Source organism: Nerophis ophidion, linkage group LG11 (assembly GCF_033978795.1).
Source record: "Nerophis ophidion isolate RoL-2023_Sa linkage group LG11, RoL_Noph_v1.0, whole genome shotgun sequence".
NCBI classification, from domain to species: domain Eukaryota; kingdom Metazoa; phylum Chordata; class Actinopteri; order Syngnathiformes; family Syngnathidae; genus Nerophis; species Nerophis ophidion.
Window position 1 is genome coordinate 12,966,559 of NC_084621.1, and position 19,853 is coordinate 12,986,411.

At 40.3% G+C, this 19,853-nt stretch overlaps 2 protein-coding genes across 2 annotated transcripts; one reads left to right on the forward strand and one right to left on the reverse strand.

The window, feature by feature from the left end:
* Positions 1-8: 8 nt before the first annotated feature.
* Positions 9-7,182, reverse strand: LOC133562423 (axonemal dynein light intermediate polypeptide 1-like). Its single transcript, XM_061916610.1, has 6 exons — positions 7,114-7,182; positions 3,605-3,732; positions 3,366-3,535; positions 369-547; positions 112-276; positions 9-44 (listed from the first exon to the last, which is right to left on the reverse strand). The coding sequence occupies exons 1-6, from the start codon at positions 7,180-7,182 to the stop codon at positions 9-11; spliced, it is 747 nt and encodes a 248-aa protein (XP_061772594.1).
* A 4,895-nt stretch (positions 7,183-12,077) lies between these two features.
* On the forward strand, positions 12,078-19,541 carry LOC133561668 (smad nuclear-interacting protein 1-like). Its single transcript, XM_061915109.1, has 3 exons — positions 12,078-12,351; positions 12,788-12,911; positions 18,996-19,541. Exons 1-3 carry the CDS (start codon positions 12,224-12,226, stop codon positions 19,539-19,541), a joined length of 798 nt encoding a protein of 265 aa, XP_061771093.1. The 5' UTR covers positions 12,078-12,223.
* Positions 19,542-19,853: the final 312 nt, after the last annotated feature.

Genomic DNA, 19,853 nt, shown 5'->3' on the forward strand with positions numbered 1-19,853 from the left:
CATTGGCGTTACTTCTTCGGCATAACGATTCCTTCCAGCTGCGCCTAAGTGGGAGTACAAATCCAAACGTTAAAAAGGAAATTGTTGATAGTTTTTTTCCTTCATCCTCACCTTCAGCTGCTGGTTGGTTCTCTTCAGAAACTGAGTTTGTTCCATGTGCTTCTTTTCCTGTGCGTCACGCTTCTCCTCTTCCCTCTTCTGCGTCGCCACGCTCTCTGCTTTTAGCTCATTGAGTTGATTGATCAGCTCTTGTTTCTCTCGCTCCAAATCTTCTATCTAAGGGCCGAGGAAAGTCTGCTTTATAAGTGAAGGCTGCCCTCTGCTGGATTCATGACAGAAACGCGGGCAATAAACCTGGCAAGTCTTACTCTTTGCTGCATGTCCACCTTGCCCTGCTCGGCCTGCAGAGCCTTCCTCATGCCAAACACCACGCTGCTCTCGTAGAGGCTCTGGTAGGCCGAGATGGTCATTTGGATCTCGTCTCGGACCCGCAGCAGCAGGAGGCCCCTCTCGCCGCAGTTGATGGTCACCTGTCGAATCAGCTCCTCTGATACCAGCGAGGAAAAGAAGATTGGGTTATGGCTCTAATTTAGTCCGGATTATACTACTTCAATGATTGAAAAGTTATTTTTGGTTTAAAACACTGCAGGTCAAAAATGCAAGCTGGGTCCCAACAGTGGATCAGACCAAAATGTTTAATTCTCCATGTTGGAATGTTATATTTTTTGAATGGTTTAAATCGGGGTGGGGGTCCGAACTTTTTCCACTTAGTGCCGCACGATTAAAATATGTATTTTTTAGTTTTAAAACCCAAACAATATGCAGTCGGGCTTCACGGTGGCAGAGGGGTTAGTGCGTCTGCCTCACAATACGAAGTTCCTGCAGTCCTGGGTTCAAATCCAGGCTCGGGATCTTCCTGTGTGGAGTTTGCATGTTCTCCCCGTGAATGCGTGGGTTCCCTCCGGGTACTCCGGCTTCCTCCCACTTCCAAAGACATGCACCTGGGGATAGGTTGATTGGCAACACTAAATTGGCCGTAGTGTGTGAATGTGAGTGTGAATGTTGTCTGTCTATCTGTGTTGGCCCTGCGATGAGGTGGCGACTTGTCCAGGGTGTACCCCGCCTTCCGCCCGATTGTAGCTGAGATAGGCGCCAGCGCCCCCCGCGACCCCAAAAAGGGAATAAGCGGTAGAAAATGGATGGATACAGTCGGGCGGCATGGCGTAGTGGGTAGAGCGGCCGTGCCAGAAACCTGAGGGTTGCAGGTTCGCTTCCCACCTATTGACATCCAAAAAACGCTGCCGTTGTGTCCTTGGGCAGGACACTTCACCCTTGCCCCCGGTGCCGCTCACACCGGAGAATGAATGATGAATGAATGATTGGTGGTGGTCGGAGGGGCCGTAGGCGCAAACTGGCAGCCACGCTTCCGTCAGTCTACCCCAGGGCAGCTGTGGCTACTGATGTAGCTTACCACCACTAGCTGTGAATGAATGATGGGTTCCCACTTCTCTGTGAGCGCTTTGAGTATCTAACAATAGAAAAGCGCGATATAAATCTAATCCATTATTATTATTATTATTACAGTCCAGGCCAAAAGTTCTTCTCTTTCATTCAATGCGCTTTCTTTATTTTCATGACTATTTACATTGTAGATAGTCACATCACAACTATGAACACATGTGGAGTTATGTACTTGACAAAAAAAGGTGAAATAACTGAAAACATGTTTTATATTCTAGAAACCCCGTTTCCATATGAGTTGGGAAATTGTGTTTGATGTAAATATAAACAGAATACAATGATTTGCAAATCCTTTTCAACCCATATTCAGTTGAATATGCTACAAAGACAACATATTTGATGTTCAAACTGATAAATATTTTTTTTGTTGCAAATAATCATTAACTTTAGAATTTGATGCCAGCAACACGTGACAAAGAAGTTGGGAAAGTTGGAAATAAATACTGATAAAGTTGAGGAATGCTCATCAAACACTTATTTGGAACACTCCACAGGTGTGCAGGCTAATTGGGAACAGGTGGGTGCCATGATTGGGTATAAAAACAGCTTCCCAAAAAATGCTCAGTCTTTCACAAGAAAGGATGGGGCGAGGTACACCCCTTTGTCCACAACTGCGTGAGCAAATAGTCAAACAGTTTAAGAACAACGTTTCTCAAAGTGCAATTGCAAGAAATTTAGGTATTTCAACATCTACGCTCCATAATATCATCAAAGGGTTCAGAGAATCTGGAGAAATCACTCTACGTCAGCGGCATGGCCGGAAACCAACATTGAATGACCGTGACCTTCCATCCCTCAGACGGCACTGTATCAAAAACCAACATCAATCTCTAAAGGATATCACCACATGGACTCAGGAACACTACAGAAAACCACTGTCACTAATGACAGTTGGTCACTACATTTGTAAGTGTAAGTTAAAGCTCTACTATGCAAAGCGAAAGCCATTCATCAACAACATCCAGAAACACCGTCTGCTTCTCTAGGCCTGATATCTTCTAAGATGGACTGATGCAAAGTGGAAAAGTGTTCTGTGGTCTGAAGACTCCACATTTAAATATTCGACGTTGTGTCAGCCGGACCAAAGGGGAAGCGAACCATCCAGACTGTTAATGACGCAAAGTTGAAAAGCCAGCATGTGTGATGGTATGGGGGTGCATTAGTGCCCAAGGCATGGGTAACTTACACATCTGTGAAGGCACCATTAATGCTGAAAGGTACATACAGGTTTTGGAACAACATATGCTGCCATCTAAGCGCCCTCTTTTTTTCAGCAAGACAATGCCAAGCCACATTCAGCACGTGTTACAACAGCGTGGCTTCGTAAAAAAAGAGTGCGGGTACTTTCCTGGCCCGCCTGCAGTCCAGACCTGTCCCCCATGGAAAATGTGTGGCACGTTATCAAGCGTTAAATACAACAGCGCAGACCCCGGACTGTTGAACGGCTGAAGCTCTACATAAAACAAGAATGGGGAAGAATTCCACTTTCAAAGCTTCAACAATTAGTTTCCTCAGTTCCCAAACGTTTATTGAGTGTTGTTAAAAGAAAAGGTGATGTAACACAGTGGTGAACATGCCCTTTCCCAACTACTTTGGCACGTCTTGCAGCCATGAAATTCTAAGTTAATGATTATTTGAAAAAAAAACCTAAAGTTTATGAGTTTGAACATCAAATATGTTGTCTTTGTAGCATATTCAACTGAATATGGGTTGAAAAGGATTTGCAAATCATTGTATTCTGTTTATATTTACATCTAACACAATTTCCCAACTCATATGGAAACACAGTTTGTAGTACTGGTATACCGTACCGTGCCGTGATAGTTGAACTTGAGTGTTTTTACCAAAGCACTGAGAGTAGAGCTCCCTGCGGACGGGACAGATCCCTGTTTCCAAGGCGCGCCTCTGCTGCAGCCTACGGTCCAGCGCTTCCTCCAGGTTGAGGACGTCCGCTCGCGTGCACGGCGCCGTGGACACCCTCTGCATCCACACCTGCCCCCCCTCCGTCCACTCCCTGCCGCGGGTCACCTGTCACTCACTCAGGCTGGCTTGATGTTGCAAGGAGGAAGACGACAGGTGTTACCTGGGGGTGAACATGACGTGGAGGATTTCCTCGTTCTGTTGCTTGATGCCATCGGGGGCTTTGCTTTTAGGGGGCGGGGGAACCGGGGAGTCCGCCGGCTGGTGCTGGCTCACTTTGAAAGGACGTCCCTGGAGAGCAGGGGTGTCAAACGTAAGCCCCAGGAACAGGTTTTATCCGACCCGCGGGTTGAGTTTAAGTGTAAAAAATAGCCAACTAAGAAACTGCTGTTGTAAAAGTGTCCACTAGATGTCGCAATAGCAATTCTTTGTAGACGATGCTACATATGTGAAACTGAAAATAAACCACGTGTTAGTACATCAGTCGAGGAAAATGACTAAACTACATAAATAACATCCTGTAATTGGATTTTGATAGTTTTTTTTTAATCTTTATAGATTGATAATTAACACCAATGAGTTGACTGATAAATATTGTCACATTTATTCAGAAATTATAAATAACGACCTGCAACTTGTCCAGGGTGTGCCTCATCTTCCACCCGAATGCAGCTGAGATAGGCTCCAGCACCCCCCGTCACCCAAAAATGTGGTAGAAAAATGGATGGTTGGATAAATAACAACAATTAAAGGTAGAACACTATTAACTAGTAAAAAAAAAACATTATGATTTGTACATTTTCAGAACGTGCTTGTTCCATTTGTTAAAGAAAACAATCTGAAGTTGGTTTTATTTTTAAGTTATCGTGCCGTGATTTTACCAGTCCGGCCCACTTGGGAGTAGATTTTTCTCCGTGTGACCTCCCGTCTAAATAGAGGGAAACTTTTCAATGAACCTAAATAAAAATTTTATTAGCGATGTATGGATCGATACGGAAATATCGACAATGCAGATAACAAATCTTTCTGTTCTGATATTGAGTCTCAAATCCAAACATCAATACTTTTGATATTTTAGTTATTTTGGACAATGTGTGTCATTAAAAAAATGAACGAGGCATTGTGTCCAATGCCTTTGTTTACATGTTCATGTAACTGAACTTAGACCTGCTTTGTATTCCAACAGTAGTTCTTATTCATTCGTTTATTTTAATGCTTTTATTATGTTGCTTTATTTCCTTTTTTAATTTTTCTGAAGGAACTCTCCTGAAGGAATCAATAAAGTACTATCTATCTATCTATCGATACAGTCGAGATGCCACCTCAGTAGAAGCATTTAAGTCTCACCTTAAAACTCATTTGTATACTCTAGCCTTTAAATAGACTCCCTTTTTAGACCAGTTGATCTGCCGTTTCTTTTCTTTTTCTTCTATGTCCCACTCTCCCTTGTGGAAGGGGTCCGGTCCGATCCGGTGGCCATGTACTGCTTGCCTGTGTATCCGCTGGCGACATCTCTGCGCTGCTGATCCGCCTCCGCTTGGGATGGTTTCTTGCTGGCTCCGCTGTGAACGGGTCTCTCGCTGCTGCGTTGGATCCGCTTTGGACTGGACTCTCGCGACTGTGTTGGATCCATTATAGATTGAACTTTCACAGTATCATGTTAGACCCGCTCGACATCCATTGCTTTCCTCCTCTCCAAGGTTCTCATAGTCATCATTGTCACCGACGTCCCACTGGGTGTGAGTTTTCCTTGCCCTTATGTGGGCCTACCGAGGATGTCGTAGTGGTTTGTGCAGCCCTTTGAGACACTAGTGATTTAGGGTTATATAAGTAAAAATTGATTGATTGATTGATATTTTTGTTATGGTGTTAGACACAATTTTTGTTGACTTTGTATGATGTCCTATTAGTTGGGCTATATTTTTATTATACTTCAGAATTTTAATTAAATAATTATATAATAACTAAGCAATTATATAATAAAAAGATAAATATATTAAAATGAATTAATTATAAATAAATAAGTGTATTCTTTATGCCATGTTATTATTTGAAACACATCCATCCATTTCCTGCCGCTTATTCCCTTTGGGGTCGTTGGAGCCTATCTCAGCTGCATTCGAGTGGAAGGCGTGGTACACCCTGGACAAGTCGGCTATTTTAAACACACAACTTTTTAAAAAAAATTCAGACATCTTTGGTATATTTGCACAAAGTATCAGACAGGTATGGCCGATACCAGTCTGAATTTTACTCGGTATATACATATTTAAATTAATTGATAATAATTAAAAAGTACTACTGTATATAATAAATAAGTGCATTCCTTATGGCGAGTTATTGTTTGAAATACACAACTTTTTAAATTTTAGCAGACATATTAAGTACATTTGCCAAAAGTATCAGGTAGGTACGGCCAATACCTGTTTGGTTTTTACTCGGTGTGTATATATATATATGTATATATATACTGTATATTACAATTAATTATAATAATAATAAATACTTTATGAGAAATAAGAGTATTCCTTATGAAATACACAACTTTTAAAATTTTAGCAGACATTTTGTATATTTGCACAAAGTATCAGGTATGTATGGCCAATATCTACCTGATATATATATATATATATATATATATATATATATATATATATATATATATATATTAGAATTAATTCATAAAAATGATAAATACTATATGATAAGTATATTCTTTATGCCATGTTGTCATTTGAAATACACAACTTTTAAAAAAAATGTACGGACATATTTGGTATATTTGCACACAGTATCAGGTAGGTATGGCCGATACCAGTCTGAATTTTACTCGGTATATAATATTAAAATGAAAAAATAATTTAAAAAAAATACTACTGTGAAAAGTAAATCAGTGTATTCTTTATGCTATGTTATAATTTCAAAAATACAACTCTAAATTTTAGCAAACATCTTAGGTATATGTGCATAAAGTATCAGATAGGTATGCCCGATACCAGCCTGAATTTTACTCGGTGTGTATATATTAAAATGAATTAGAAATAATAATAGATAATACTGTATATAATAAATAAGTTTATTCTTTATGCCATGTTATTTAAAATACACATTTTTTTTTTCAAATTTAGCAGACATTAGGTATATTTGCACAAAGTATCGGATAGGTATGGCCTATAACAGCCTGAATTTTACAGAAATAATAATAAATTCAATATGATAAATAAGTGTATTCTATGTGCCACGTTATTATTTGAAATACACAACTTTTTTAATTTTTTGCAGACATATTAGGTAAATTTGCACAGGTATCGGATCGTAAAGAAATGAGTGGTATTGCACATCACTGAATGGTATTACAATACCTGAAAATACACACTTCTACAGTAACATGGCAAACTGTTATCGTGCTTAAAATAATCTAATTGGGATGGGTATTTATTCCTCATATTGTTTAAATCCACTTTTGTCAGTTTTGTATCCAGCAGAACAAAATATAGCTTGAGTGTTCATCATTTTACTAATATACTGTATATTCAGTGTTAATTCATTTTAAGGCTATTTACAGTGCTATCCAGCAGGAAAATAATGGTGCTTGCTTGTTTATTATTCCACTAATATTAACAAGTAATATATTTCCGTGCCATTTTGTGTTTAAAAGTTTTCCACACTCACCTTTACTGTTTTCTTAACATTGCCTTTGGTGAGCAGAAGCGGGGTGTCATATTTGAGGAGGGACTCCATGGTGCACGCCTTTTAAACTGTCAAATATTTATATCTAAAGTCAGCAAAGTAATTATATTTGCGAAAAGATGGAATTTCTGCGAGGAGGGGGAAAAAAAAAGTTCGCGTTGACGTTTAGCGTCGTTATGGCAACATTATCCCAGTGTTCCATTTAATTGGTCCGTGTGGAGTTGGAGAGGATTCCAGACAGATTTGCGGTACTTTCGACTTATAAATCTTATTTAGCACAAGCATAAAACACTCACTGTTTTTTATTTGTTTTTTTTATTTTTATAAGCGATATTTTGCACTTTGTCAATGAAAGTGCGTCGGTAAACAAGACAAACGGAACCAAGTGACTAAAACCCTGTTGTGTACGGACGAGACCGTAGCCATTTTCTAACATTGGCTGCTGTGACGCGAGAAGTTGTGCCGCCATCTTGAAGTGGTGATGAGCACCCTAAATTTACATTTGACAGCTAGAAAACAAATGAGCGGACTGTTGGAAATAGGAATCGTGGGATTACTTTTCACAAGTTAGATTTAAAATTAACGTACTATTGGTTGTATTTTGTGAAAAGAATATTAGCACAGAGTTGAGAAGGAGCAACGATCTTCAATAGTACTGAAATCCTAGCCGCTAGCAAACAAGAGTATGACCATAATAGAATTGCTTGTCAGTTAAATTGATTACATTTGAAAATGTCATACTTGAATAACAAAAAGTTGAAAAAAATGATGAAGATAAAGATTGTTAAAGCCAACAGGGATTTTTTTTTGATTGATTGATTGAAACTTGTATTAGTAGATTGCACAGTACAGTACATATTGTGTGGAATTGAGCACTAAATGGTAACACCCCAATAACTTTTTCAACTTGTTTAATCAATTCAGAGTAAAAGTTAGGACCAAAGTCCAGATTGTGTAGGGTGGTAATAAAGGTTAGCTAACTAGACAATCAGATGGACAGCGGCTACAGGGGTCAGCAACCTTTTTGAAAGCAAGAGCTACTTCTTGGGTACTGATTAATGTGAAGGGCTACCAGTTTGATACACACTTAAATAAATTGCCAGAAATAGCCAATTTGCTCAATTTACCTTTAATAAATAAATATATATATATATATATATATATATATATATATATATATATATAATGTGTATTTCTGTCTGTCATTCCGTCGTACATTTTTTTTCCTTTTACGGAAGGTTTTTTGTAGGGAATAAATGATGAAAAAAAAAACTTAATTGAACGGTTTAAAAGAGGAGAAAACAGGAAAAAAATGAAAGTTAAATTTTGAAACATAGTTTACCTTCAATTTCGACTCTTTAAAATTCAAAATTCAACCGGAAAAAAAAGAAGAGAAAAAATAGCTAATTTGAATCTTTTTTGAAAAAATAATTTATGGAACATCACTAGTAATTTTTCCCGATTAAGATTAATTTTAGAATTTTGATGACATGTTTTAAATAGGTTAAAATCCAATCTGCATGTTGTTAGAACATACAACAAATTGGACCAAGCTATATTTCTAACAAAGACAAATCATTATTTCTTCTAGATTTTCCAGAGCAAAAATTTTAAAAGAAATTCAAAAGACTTCGAAATAAGATTTAAATTTGATTCTACAGATTTTCTAGATTTGCCAGCATAATTTTTTCGAATTTTCATCACAATAAGTTTGAAGAAATATTTCACAAATATTCTTCGTCGAAAAAACAGAAGCTAAAATGAAGAATTAAATTAAAATGTATTTATTATTCTTTACAATAAAAAAAAATGAATTTACTTCAACATTGATTTAAATTGTCAGGAAATAAGAGGAAGGAATTTAAAAGGTAAAAAGGTATATGTGTTTAAAAATCCTAAAATAATTTTTAAGGTTGTATTTTTTCTCTAAAATTGTATTTCTGAAAGTTGTAAGAAGCAAAGTAAAAAAATTAAATAAATGCATTTATTTAAGCATTCTTTCTCCTATGTCCCCCCCTCCCTTGTGGAGGGGGTCCGGTCCGATGACAATGGATGAAGTATTGGCTGTCCAGAGTCGAGACCCAGGATGGACCGCTCGCCTGTGTATCGGTTGGGGACATCTCTACGCTGCTGATCCGCCTCCGCTTGAGATGGTTTCCTGTGGACGGGACTCTCGCTGCTGTCTTGGATCCGCTTGAACTGAACTCTCGCGGCTGTGTTGAGCCACTATGGATTGAACTTTCACAGTATCATGTTAGACCCGTTCGACATCCATTGCTTTCGGTCCCCTAGAGGGGGGGGGGGGTTGCCCACATCTGAGGTCCTCTCCAAGGTTTCTCATAGTCAGCATTGTCACTGGCGTCCCACTGGATGTGAATTCTCCCTGCCCACTGGGTGTGAGTTTTCCTTGCCCTTTTGTGGGTTCTTCTGAGGATGTTGTAGTCGTAATGATTTGTGCAGTCCTTTGAGACATTTGTGATTTGGGGCTATATAAATAAACATTGATTGATTGATTGATTGAAGACCAAGTCTTTAAAATATTTTCTTGGATTTTCAAATTCTCTTAGAACTAAAAATGTCGAGCAAAGCGAGACCAGCTTGCTAGTAAATAAATAACATTTAAAAAATAAGAGGCGGCTCACTGGTAAGTGCTGCTATTTGAGCTATTTTTAGAACAGGCCAATGGGCGACTCATCTGGTCCTTACGGGCGACCTGGTGCCCGCGGGCACCGTATTGGTTACCCCTGTTCTATACAGTATTATACAAGTCTAGACTGACCATACGTCCTCTTTCCCTAGGACATGTCCTCTTTTGCGGGACCGTCCATTTGATATTCTATTTAATATTCTATTACTGTTAAGCAAACTATGAATAATAAAACACGCCTTTGTCAAAGCTACACGTGTGACAAAAACGCGCGTGACAATCATTGGTATTGAATGAATGAAATAAGTTTATTTTGGTCATATAATCAATCAACCATTTTTGTGTGATCAGTTTTACAGTACAGCTTATACATAAACAATCATACACATACTGTACACACACAAAAGAAAATAAAAAAAATGACCGAAAAAGGAATACCGTATTTCCTTGAATTGCCGCAGGGTATATAGTATGTGCCTGCCTAGAATTACTGCCGGGTCAAACTCGTCACGTCACGAGTGACACTTCCCCTGTCATCATTTTCAAAATGGAGGAGGCTGATTTCAATACCGGTAATTTGAAATCGCATAAAGAGAAAAAGATTAAGAGCTATTCAGTAGGATTTAAGGTTCAAGCTTACATCACACACAATTTTTTTACTGTATGCCTTTGGTAAGTGCTGGAGTGAGAAGAGGTTTTAAAATAATTAGCGCCCCGGCGGCAATTCAAGGAAATACGGTAGGCTGAAGCCAAAGCTTATATTTACCTATCCTATACCTTCACTGAAAATTAGATTGCCTGGAACAACAACCGTGGCGCAGTGGTAGAGTGGCTGTTCGCAACCCGAGGCTCCCTGGTTCAATCCCCACCTGGTACCAACCTCGTCACGTCCGTTGTGTCCTGAGCAAGACACTTCACCCTTGCTCCTGATGGCTGCCGGTTAGCGCCTTGCATGGCAGCTCCCTCCATCAGTGTGTGAATGGGTAAATGTGGAAGTAGTGTCACAGCGCTTTGAGTACCTTGAAGGTAGAAAAGCGCTATACAAGTACAACCTATTTAACGTTAAAAAAAAAAAAATTCAATGGGATGAAAGTAATTGTTACTATATTTTATAATTTTCAATTATTTCACCTTTCAAGGTTTTCCTAAACCTTAACAAAGAAGTGCATGTCTTCAGCTCATCACTGAGCTTGTCCCACCATTTAACTCCTAAAACTGAAATACATTTGTATTCTATATCCGTTCTCGCTTTACCTATTTCAAAAATCAATATCACCCGTAAATTATAGTTTTCTCCTCTTAAATGAAATAACCTAAGAATACAAACTGGAAGGCTGTTGTTCTTTACTGGAAACATAATTTCCATTGTTTTTCAAAATACAATGTCTGAACATTTTAATACATTTGAACTTATCAATCAATCAATCAATGTTTACTTATATAGCCCTAAATCGCTGGTGTCTCAAAGGGCTGCACAAACCACTACGACATCCTCGGTAGGCCCACATAAGGGCAAGGAAAAACTCACACCCAGTGGGACGTCGGTGACAATGATGACTATGAGAACCTTGGAGAGGAGGAAAGCAATGGATGTCGAGCGGGTCTAACATGATACTGTGAAAGTTCAATCCTTAATGGATCCAACACAGCAGCGAGAGTCCCGTTCACAGCGGAGCCAGCAGGAAACCATCCCAAGCGGAGGCGGATCAGCAGCGCAGAGATGTCCCCAGCCGATACACAGGCGAGCAGTACATGGCCACCGGATCGGACCGGACCCCCTCCACAAGGGAGGGTGGGACATAGGAGAAAAAGAAAAGAAACGGCAGATCAACTGGTCTAAAAAGGGAGTCTATTTAAAGGCTAGAGTATACAAACAACTTATAAATAATGGTTTGGTATGTTCATAGTAGCACACTTTGTGTATTATTCTAATGACCCTTATTCAAAGTTGTATTATTGGGTCTATGTTTGTTTTATAAACATTTCTCCAAATTTCAACACAACACGTTAAATATGGAAAAATAAAAGAATAATACAACATACGCAGGCATCTCTCATTCAGCATGTGTCTTACTTTATAAAGAATAGCAATACATTTGGATATTTATCCCTTTATATATTCAGTTAGTGAATATATAAAGTGAGCTAAGATGAATGAAATGTGCTGACACACATTTAACATTGCTTCTGTTAAATGAATTGCACTGAGTGGAGCGAATCACCACTCCAAGATGGCGGCGGCACGTCTCGTCGGCGCCCCAGTGTGTACCCTCATAACATGTCCGTGGACAAGATGGTGTGTCCGCCTCCGACCGGAAGCGGAAACAAAGGACATAATCAGTACCGACGTTCAGCTGCTGCAGTCCTGCGCTTTGTTTGTTTGATTACGGAGAGAAGAATGCACGCTTAATCCAAGTGAGACTCCTTCTTTGAAACTGTGGAATCATGGCCAAAGAAAAGCGACACAAGCGAAGGGAGTCCCCGGAGGTGAAAGTAAAGGTGAAGCAGGAGAAGCTGAGCCCGGACAGGCCGCGAAGAAGAACCAGCAGCCCGGCGAGGAGGAGACCGAGCAGGTTTATATTTCTGCCTTTTTTTATTCAAACTTACCTGATCAAACCAGGTTTCTAGTTTTGCATTTTTTTTAAATTCCCTGATGTTCTGTCAACCAATGGGCCGTGTCCTTTTCTTGCTAGCGTAGCCATTAGCATGTGTTAGCTAAGCAACATGTGTGTCAATAATGGGAATAACAATAATAATCCATCCATCCATTTCTTACCGCTTATTCCCTTTTTTTGTGGTCGAGGGGGGCGCTGGCGCCTATCTCAGCTACAATCGGGCGGAAGGCGGGGTACACCCTGGACAAGTCGCCACCTTATCGCAGGGCCAAGACAGACAGACAGACAGACAACATTCACACACTAGGGCCAATTTAGTGTTGCCAATCAACCTATCCCCAGGACAATAATAATAATAATGATGATAATAATAATAATAGTGTTTGTTTCCAAGCAGGTCGCCCGGCAGGACGAGGAACCGCTCTGCGGGAAGGAGGGAGACCTCCCCGGCCCGACGAGGCAGCAGAAGCCCGCGGAGGAGAAGTCCTCATCGCAGTGCCGACGTCAAGTTAAAGCGGGTAATTCACTTCTAGTTTATTACTTACAACAACACGTACTTATGCTTTGGATGGCTGATATGGCCTAAAATAAAAATAAAAACAATAAATGTATATATATATGTATGTGTATGTGTGGGAAAAATCACAAAACTACTACATCTCTACAGAACTGTTTCATGAGGGGTTCCCTCAATCATCAGGAGAGGGAACCCCTCCGGGCGGTATAGCTCGGTTGGTAGAGCGGCCGTGCCAGCAACTTGAGGGTTTCAGGTTCGATTCCCGCTTGTGCCATCCTAGTTACTGCCGTTGTGTCCTTGGGCAAGACACTTTACCCACCTGCTCCCAGTGCCACCCACACTGGTTTAAATGTAACTTAGATATTGGGTTTCACTATGTAAAGCGCTTTGAGTCACTTGAGAAAAGCGCTATATAAATATAATTCACTTCACTCATGAAACAGTTCTGTAGCGATGAAGTAGTCTTGTGATTTTTGCCACACATACGGTGAGGGTAAAAAGCATTTGATCCCTTGCTGATTTTGTTGGTTTGCCCACTAATAAAGACATGATCATTCTATACTTTTAATGGTAGGTGTATTCTAACATGGAGAGACAGAATATCAAAACGAAAATCCAGAAAATAACTTTCAAGAATATATTTTATTTCATTGAGGGAAATAAGTATTTGATCCCTCTAGACCAGGGGCGCTCACACTTTTTCTGCAGGCGAGCTACTTTTCAATTGACCAAGTCGAGGAGATCTACCTCATTCCTATTTAGAATTTATATTTATTTATTTATGAAAGAGACATTTTTGTTAACAAGTTAATGGTGTTTAATGATAATACAAGCATGTTTAACACACATAGATTCCTTTCTTTCATGAAAGACAAGAATATAAGTTGGTGTATTACCTGATTCTGATGACTTGCATTGATTGGAATTAGACAGTGGTGCTGATAACGTCTGCATTTTCAAATGGAGGAGAAAAAAAAGTCCTCCTTTCTGTCCAATACCACATGAAAGTGGTTGGATTTGGCATCTCATTTGTCCAACTTGCATACTCGTTTTTAAACACTTTGTTATGAGAGTAGCATATGTGTGTGGCCCTTTAATGTCTGGCAGCAGGTGAGTGACGTCAGTGAGTGTGCGGGTGGGCAAGCAAGTGAGAAAGCGGTCGCTGAAATACATTGGCATCAAACTCCGTAGCTTGCTAGCTTGTGCACGCTAGCTTTCTGAGACTCTTATTTTGTTAGCACAGGCAGGATGAAACAGGTCTTTTATGGTGAAGACAGGAACTGTGCAGTCGGTCTTTAGAGTTTTGACAGTAGGTACGGAGTCTCTAGAAATAAAATGTGTTTCTCTGCGTCCGCCCTGTTAGTGATTTTCTTCTTAAATATGAGCTCGCAGCAGCCAGCGTCATCTCACAAGATCCTCGGGTGCCGAGAATGTCAAACAACTGACGAAAGTGAAGTCTTGGTATGATTGATGATTGCTCATTTTTATGTTTATTTTTTAATGCCTGGCTTGAGATCGACTGACACACCCTCCGAGATCGACCAGTCGATCGCGATCGACGTAATGGGCACCCCTGCTCTAGACAAAAGCAGTTAATACTTGGTGGCAAAGCCTTTGTTTGCAAGCAGAGCGGTCAGACGTTTGTGGTAGTTAACCACAAGGTTAGCACACATATCAGGGGGAATTTTGGCCCACTCTTCTTTGCAGATCCTCTCGAGATCATTCAGGTTGGTGGGCTGTCGCTTGGCAACTCGGACCTTCAGCTCCCTCCATAGATTTTCAATAGGATTGAGGTCCGGAGACTAGCTGGGCCGCTCCATGACCTTAATATGGTTCTTTTTGAGCCACTCCTTTGTTGCCTTTGCTGTATGCTTTGGATGGTTGTCATGTTGGAAGACCCAACCACGGCCCGTTTTCAGCTTCCTGGCAGAGGGCAGGAGGTTGTCCCTCAAGACTGCACGGTACATGGCTCCATCCATCTTCCCACTGATGCGGTGTAGTAGCCCTGTGCCCTTGGCAGAGAAACACCCCCAAAACATAATGCTTCCACCTCCATGCTTGATGGTGGGCACAGTGTTCTTTGGGTCATTTTTCTTTCTCCACACACGACGTGTAGAGTTTAGGCCAAATAGTTCAATTTTGGTCTCATCTGACCATAGAACCTTCTCCCAATCACTTTGTGCATCTTTGAGGTGATCATTGGCATACTTTAGGCGGGCCTCCACATGTGCCTTCTTAAGCAGGGGTACCTTTCGGGCACTGCAGGATTTTAACCCATTCCGTCGCAAAGTGTTGCCAACTGTTTTCCTGGTGACTGTGGTCCCAGCTGCCTTGAGGTCATTCACTAACTCCTGCTGAGTGGTTGCAGGACCATTTCTCACAGTTTTCATGATCATTGCAACCCCACGAGGTGAAATCTTCTGTGGAGCACCAGATCCAGGTCTGTTGATGGTCATGTTATACTTTTTAAATTTTTCTAACAGTTGCACCAATGGTTGTTACTTTGATTCCCAGCATCTTGCTAATGTTTTTGTAGCCCATTCCAGATTTGTGCAGGTCAACAATCCTGTCTCTGAGGTCCTGAGAGAGTTCTTTTGTCTTACCCATGTTGGAGAGCTTGGAATCTGTCTGAGTCTCTGATCAGCTGTCTTTTATACAGGTGATTAGTTAGAACAGGTGTCTTCAATTCAGTCTTCAATTCCCAAGTTGATTGGGAGTGTCTAACTGCTCTGTGAAAGCCAGAAATCCTAATGCACACTAGGGGATCAAATACTTATTTCCCTCAATGAAATACAAATGAATTAAAATATATTCTTGAAAGTTATTTTCTGGATTTTTGTTTTGATATTCTGTCTCTCCATGTTAGAATACATCTACCATTAAAAGTATAGAATGATCATGTCTTAACTAGTGGGCAAACCAACAAAATCAGCAAGGGATCAAATACTTTTTACTCTCACTGTACATATATTGCACTCTACCACCATATAGAGGACTATTCTCTGGATAATCTAATTAAGACACTATATATATATATATATATATATATATATATATATATTGATATATATTGATATATATATATATATATATATGTATGTATATATATATCAGAGGTGGGTAGAGTAGCCAGTTATTGTACTCAAGTAAGAGTACTGTTACTTTAGAGATGTAGGAGTAGTCACCCAAATATTTACTTGAGTAAAAGTAAAAAGTATGTTGTGAAAAAACTACTCAAGTACTGAGTAACTGATGAGTAACCTGTTCCTTTAAAGGGGAAAATTATCACGATTTCAAAAGGGTTAAAAACAATAAAAATCAGTTCCCAGTGGCTTGTTGTATTTTTTGAAGTTTTTTTTCAAAATTTTACCGGTCCCGGAATATAAATAAATAAAGCTTTAAATTGCCTTATTTACGCTATCTTCGAAACCATTATCCGTTTCCCTGTGACGTCATACAGGGCTGCCAATAAAAACAACATGGCGGTTACCACAGCAAGATATTGCGACATTAGCTCGGATTCAGACTCGGATTTCAGCGGCTTAAGCGATTCAACTGATTACGCATGTATTGAAACAGATGGTCGGAGTATGGAGGCAGATGGCGAAAACGAAATTGAAGAAGAAATTGAAGCTATTGAGCGAATAGCTATTGACGCTATTCGGCCATAGCGTGGGTGTACCTAATGAAGTGGCCCATAGCATGGCTGCCTTATTAGCATCGCCGGTAAAATGTGCGGACCAAACGTTTAGGACTTTCGCATCTTGTGACACTGGAGCAACTTAAATCCGTCGATTGGTAAGTGTTTGTTTCGCATTAAATGTGGGTATCTAGTTTCAAATGTACATACAGCTAGCGTAAATAGCATGTTAGCATCGATTAGCATAGCATGTTAGCATCGATTAGCTGGCAGTCATGCCGTGACCAAATATGTCTGATTAGCACATAAGTGAACAACATCAACAAAACTCACCTTTGTGATTTCGTTGACTTAATCATTGCGAAGGCATCTGCAGGTTATCCATACATCTCTGTGCCATGTCTGTCTTAGCATCGCCGGTAAAATGTGAAGACACTTTGGTACATTCAATGGGGGTCTGGCGGCAGATTTCTTGCCAGTGGTGCAACTTGAATCCCTCCCTGTTAGTGTTGTTACACCCTCCGACAACACACCGACGAGGCATGATGTCTCCAAGGTTCCAAAAAATAGTCGAAAAAACGGAAAATAACAGAGCTGAGACCCGGTGTTTGTAATGTGAAAATGAATATGGCGGGTGTGTTACCTCGGTGACGTCACGTTCTGACGTCATCGCTAAAAGACCGATAAATAGAAAGGCGTTTAATTTGCCAAAATTCACCCATTTAGAGTTCGGAAATCGGTTAAAAAAATACATGGTCTTTTTTCTGCAACATCAAGGTATATATTGACGCTTGCATAGGTTTGGTGATAATGTTCCCCTTTAATGATGACGGCAACAAGTAATGCACAAAAACATAAAAATAGCAATGAACAAATTCAGAGCCAGGAATATCTCTTAAGCAACTAAAACAATAATATATATTAAATAATATATATTTGGTTTTACACTTTATTGACAAAAAAATTGGAAAATGAATTTTACCTTTGCAACCTCATTATACTATTGACTAAGTTTTATATTCATACATGTAAGTTTGTCAATACCCGACCTGTTTTTTGTGCCTTTAAAAAAGATTTAAAACTCTACATTAAAACACTCTACCTCTAACAAGCAAAAAGCTGTGAAAATGATGATGCTGTGTTCCAAATTTAAATTATTTACTGAGATTGAGTGAGCCTATGGCTTTGCACTTTGTTTATTTTATATATATATATATTTTTTTTTTTTCCTTGCATTCTATTGTAGTTACTTTGAATTAACAACCCCTGGCGCTGTTTTGTACGGTTTTTGTACTTACTTTGATTATTATTTTCAACTGTTTGTAAATGTTGACATTTATAAATAAAGGTTCATAAAAAAAAGTGTGCAGTTAATCATGTGACCGCCTGGCTCTGTTTGATTGGTGAAACGGAGTCAAACGTCACCAGTGACTGCATTTGATTGGTGGAACGCATGCATGTGATAGATCCTACTTTGAAGGTCTGTGTGACAAACAAAGCGTGCATTAACAGATCGATAAAAATCAGTAGCGAGCTGAATGTAGATAAATGAAGCGGAGTAAAAGTAGCGTTTCTTCTCTATAAATATACTCAAGTAAGAGTATGTTGCATTAAAACTACTCTTAGAAGTACAATTTATCCCAGAAGTTACTCAAATAGATGTAACGGAGTAAATGTAGCGCATTACGACCCACCTCTGATTGATATATATAATATGTATATATATATATATATATATATATGTGTGTGTGTGTGAATGTGTGTATACTTCCTCCAAAGACATGCACCTGGGGATAGGTTGATTGGCAACACTAAATGGTCCCTAGTGTGTGAATGTTGTCTGTCTATCTGTGTTGGCCCTGTGATGAGGTGGCTACTTGATATATTAATAAAAGGCCATATCGTCCAGCCCTACGTGTACTGTATCGTCCTTTCTACTTCCCAGCCATCATCAAGAAAACTGTCGACGAAAAACCAAAATCTGTCTACATTTTGGTACCAGTACCAAAATGTTGGTATCGAAACAACCATAGGCGATAGTATTGAAAGCTTATTTATTGACTATATGGGCCATATTGTGCAACTATTGTTGTGCTCCGGTGCAATTGAACCGGACTACAGAAAACTAGTCAGAAAACCACAGTCCTCAGCCAGAGCTAAACAAAAGACAAAAAATGGCATGCGTGCATCTGCAGCTCAGTCATGATGATTGTGATGTAATGATAACACACACATTTCGCAATCATATTTAAAAAGGATGAAAATAATCTAAAAGTCAACACCCACTGCACGCTTACTCACTGGTGTGTGTGTGTGTGTGTGGGTGTGGGTGTGGGGGTGGGGGTGTGTGGGTGTGTGTGTAAGAGTGATGTCATATGTCCAGGTCCAGCAAGATATGAATGTGTGCTCCCTAACTTGCTCCTCCTTCTCACAAAATGAACACAGGAGCGTGAGGAGCATCGCTCTGCCGGAGAGGACCACAGAAGAAGAACCGAGCTGCCGGAGGAAAGGCGCAGCAGGTGGGAATCGGACCGGCCTCCGGAGAGAGACCGCAACGGCGACCGGCGGCGGGACCGCGACGCCGCCTCCTCCCAGCAGGCTGAGCGTCGGCATCACGACGAGCAGCGCCGGGAAACCCGCCGGCAGCGCGAAGAAAACCAAGAGCTTGACTTCGGACGTCCCGACAGCGGAGGCAACAGTCCGTCCGAGCCGCCCCCCGACAAGGAGAAACCAAACTTTGGTTTGTCGGGAGCGCTTACGGAAGACACGAACACGTTCCGCGGCGTGGTGATTAAGTACAACGAGCCGCCGGAGGCTCGCATTCCCAAGCGGCGATGGCGACTCTACCCTTTCAAGAATGATGAGCAGCTTCCAGTCATGTACGTTCACCGACAGAGTGCCTATTTGATGGGGCGGCAGCGCAAAATTGCCGACATTCCCATCGATCATCCATCCTGCTCCAAGCAACACGCGGTGTTCCAGTACAGGTAAGATCATATCTCTTCTTATAACAGGTGCTGTTTACAACTTCATCGCAGCAAAAATATACCAACAACGCCATTGGCTAGCTCAGGGTTTTTCAACCTTTTTTGAACCAAGGCACATTTTTTGCATTGAAAAAATGCAGAGGCACACCACCAGCAGAAATCATTAAAAACGGAACTCAGTTGACAGTAAAAAGTGGTTGTCGCAATTGTTGGATGTGACTTTAAAGGCCTACTGAAATGAGATGTTCTTATTCAAACGGGGATAGCAGGTCCATTCTATGTGTCATACTTGATCATTTCGCGATATTGCCATATT

Excerpts from the sequence above, each read along its gene's own strand:
- LOC133562423 (XM_061916610.1), bottom strand. The coding sequence starts at position 7,182 with ATGGAGTCCCTCCTCAAATATGACACCCCGCTTCTGCTCACCAAAGGC. Across the intron at positions 3,536-3,604 it reads CACGTCATGTTCACCCCCAG|GGAGTGGACGGAGGGGGGGC; the intron begins GTAACACCTGTC and ends GACCCGCGGCAG. Across the intron at positions 277-368 it reads AGGTGGACATGCAGCAAAGA|ATAGAAGATTTGGAGCGAGA; the intron begins GTAAGACTTGCC and ends CTCGGCCCTTAG.
- LOC133561668 (XM_061915109.1), top strand. The coding sequence starts at position 12,224 with ATGGCCAAAGAAAAGCGACACAAGCGAAGGGAGTCCCCGGAGGTGAAA. Across the intron at positions 12,352-12,787 it reads GCGAGGAGGAGACCGAGCAG|CAGGTCGCCCGGCAGGACGA; the intron begins GTTTATATTTCT and ends TTTGTTTCCAAG. Across the intron at positions 12,912-18,995 it reads CCGACGTCAAGTTAAAGCGG|GAGCGTGAGGAGCATCGCTC; the intron begins GTAATTCACTTC and ends AAATGAACACAG.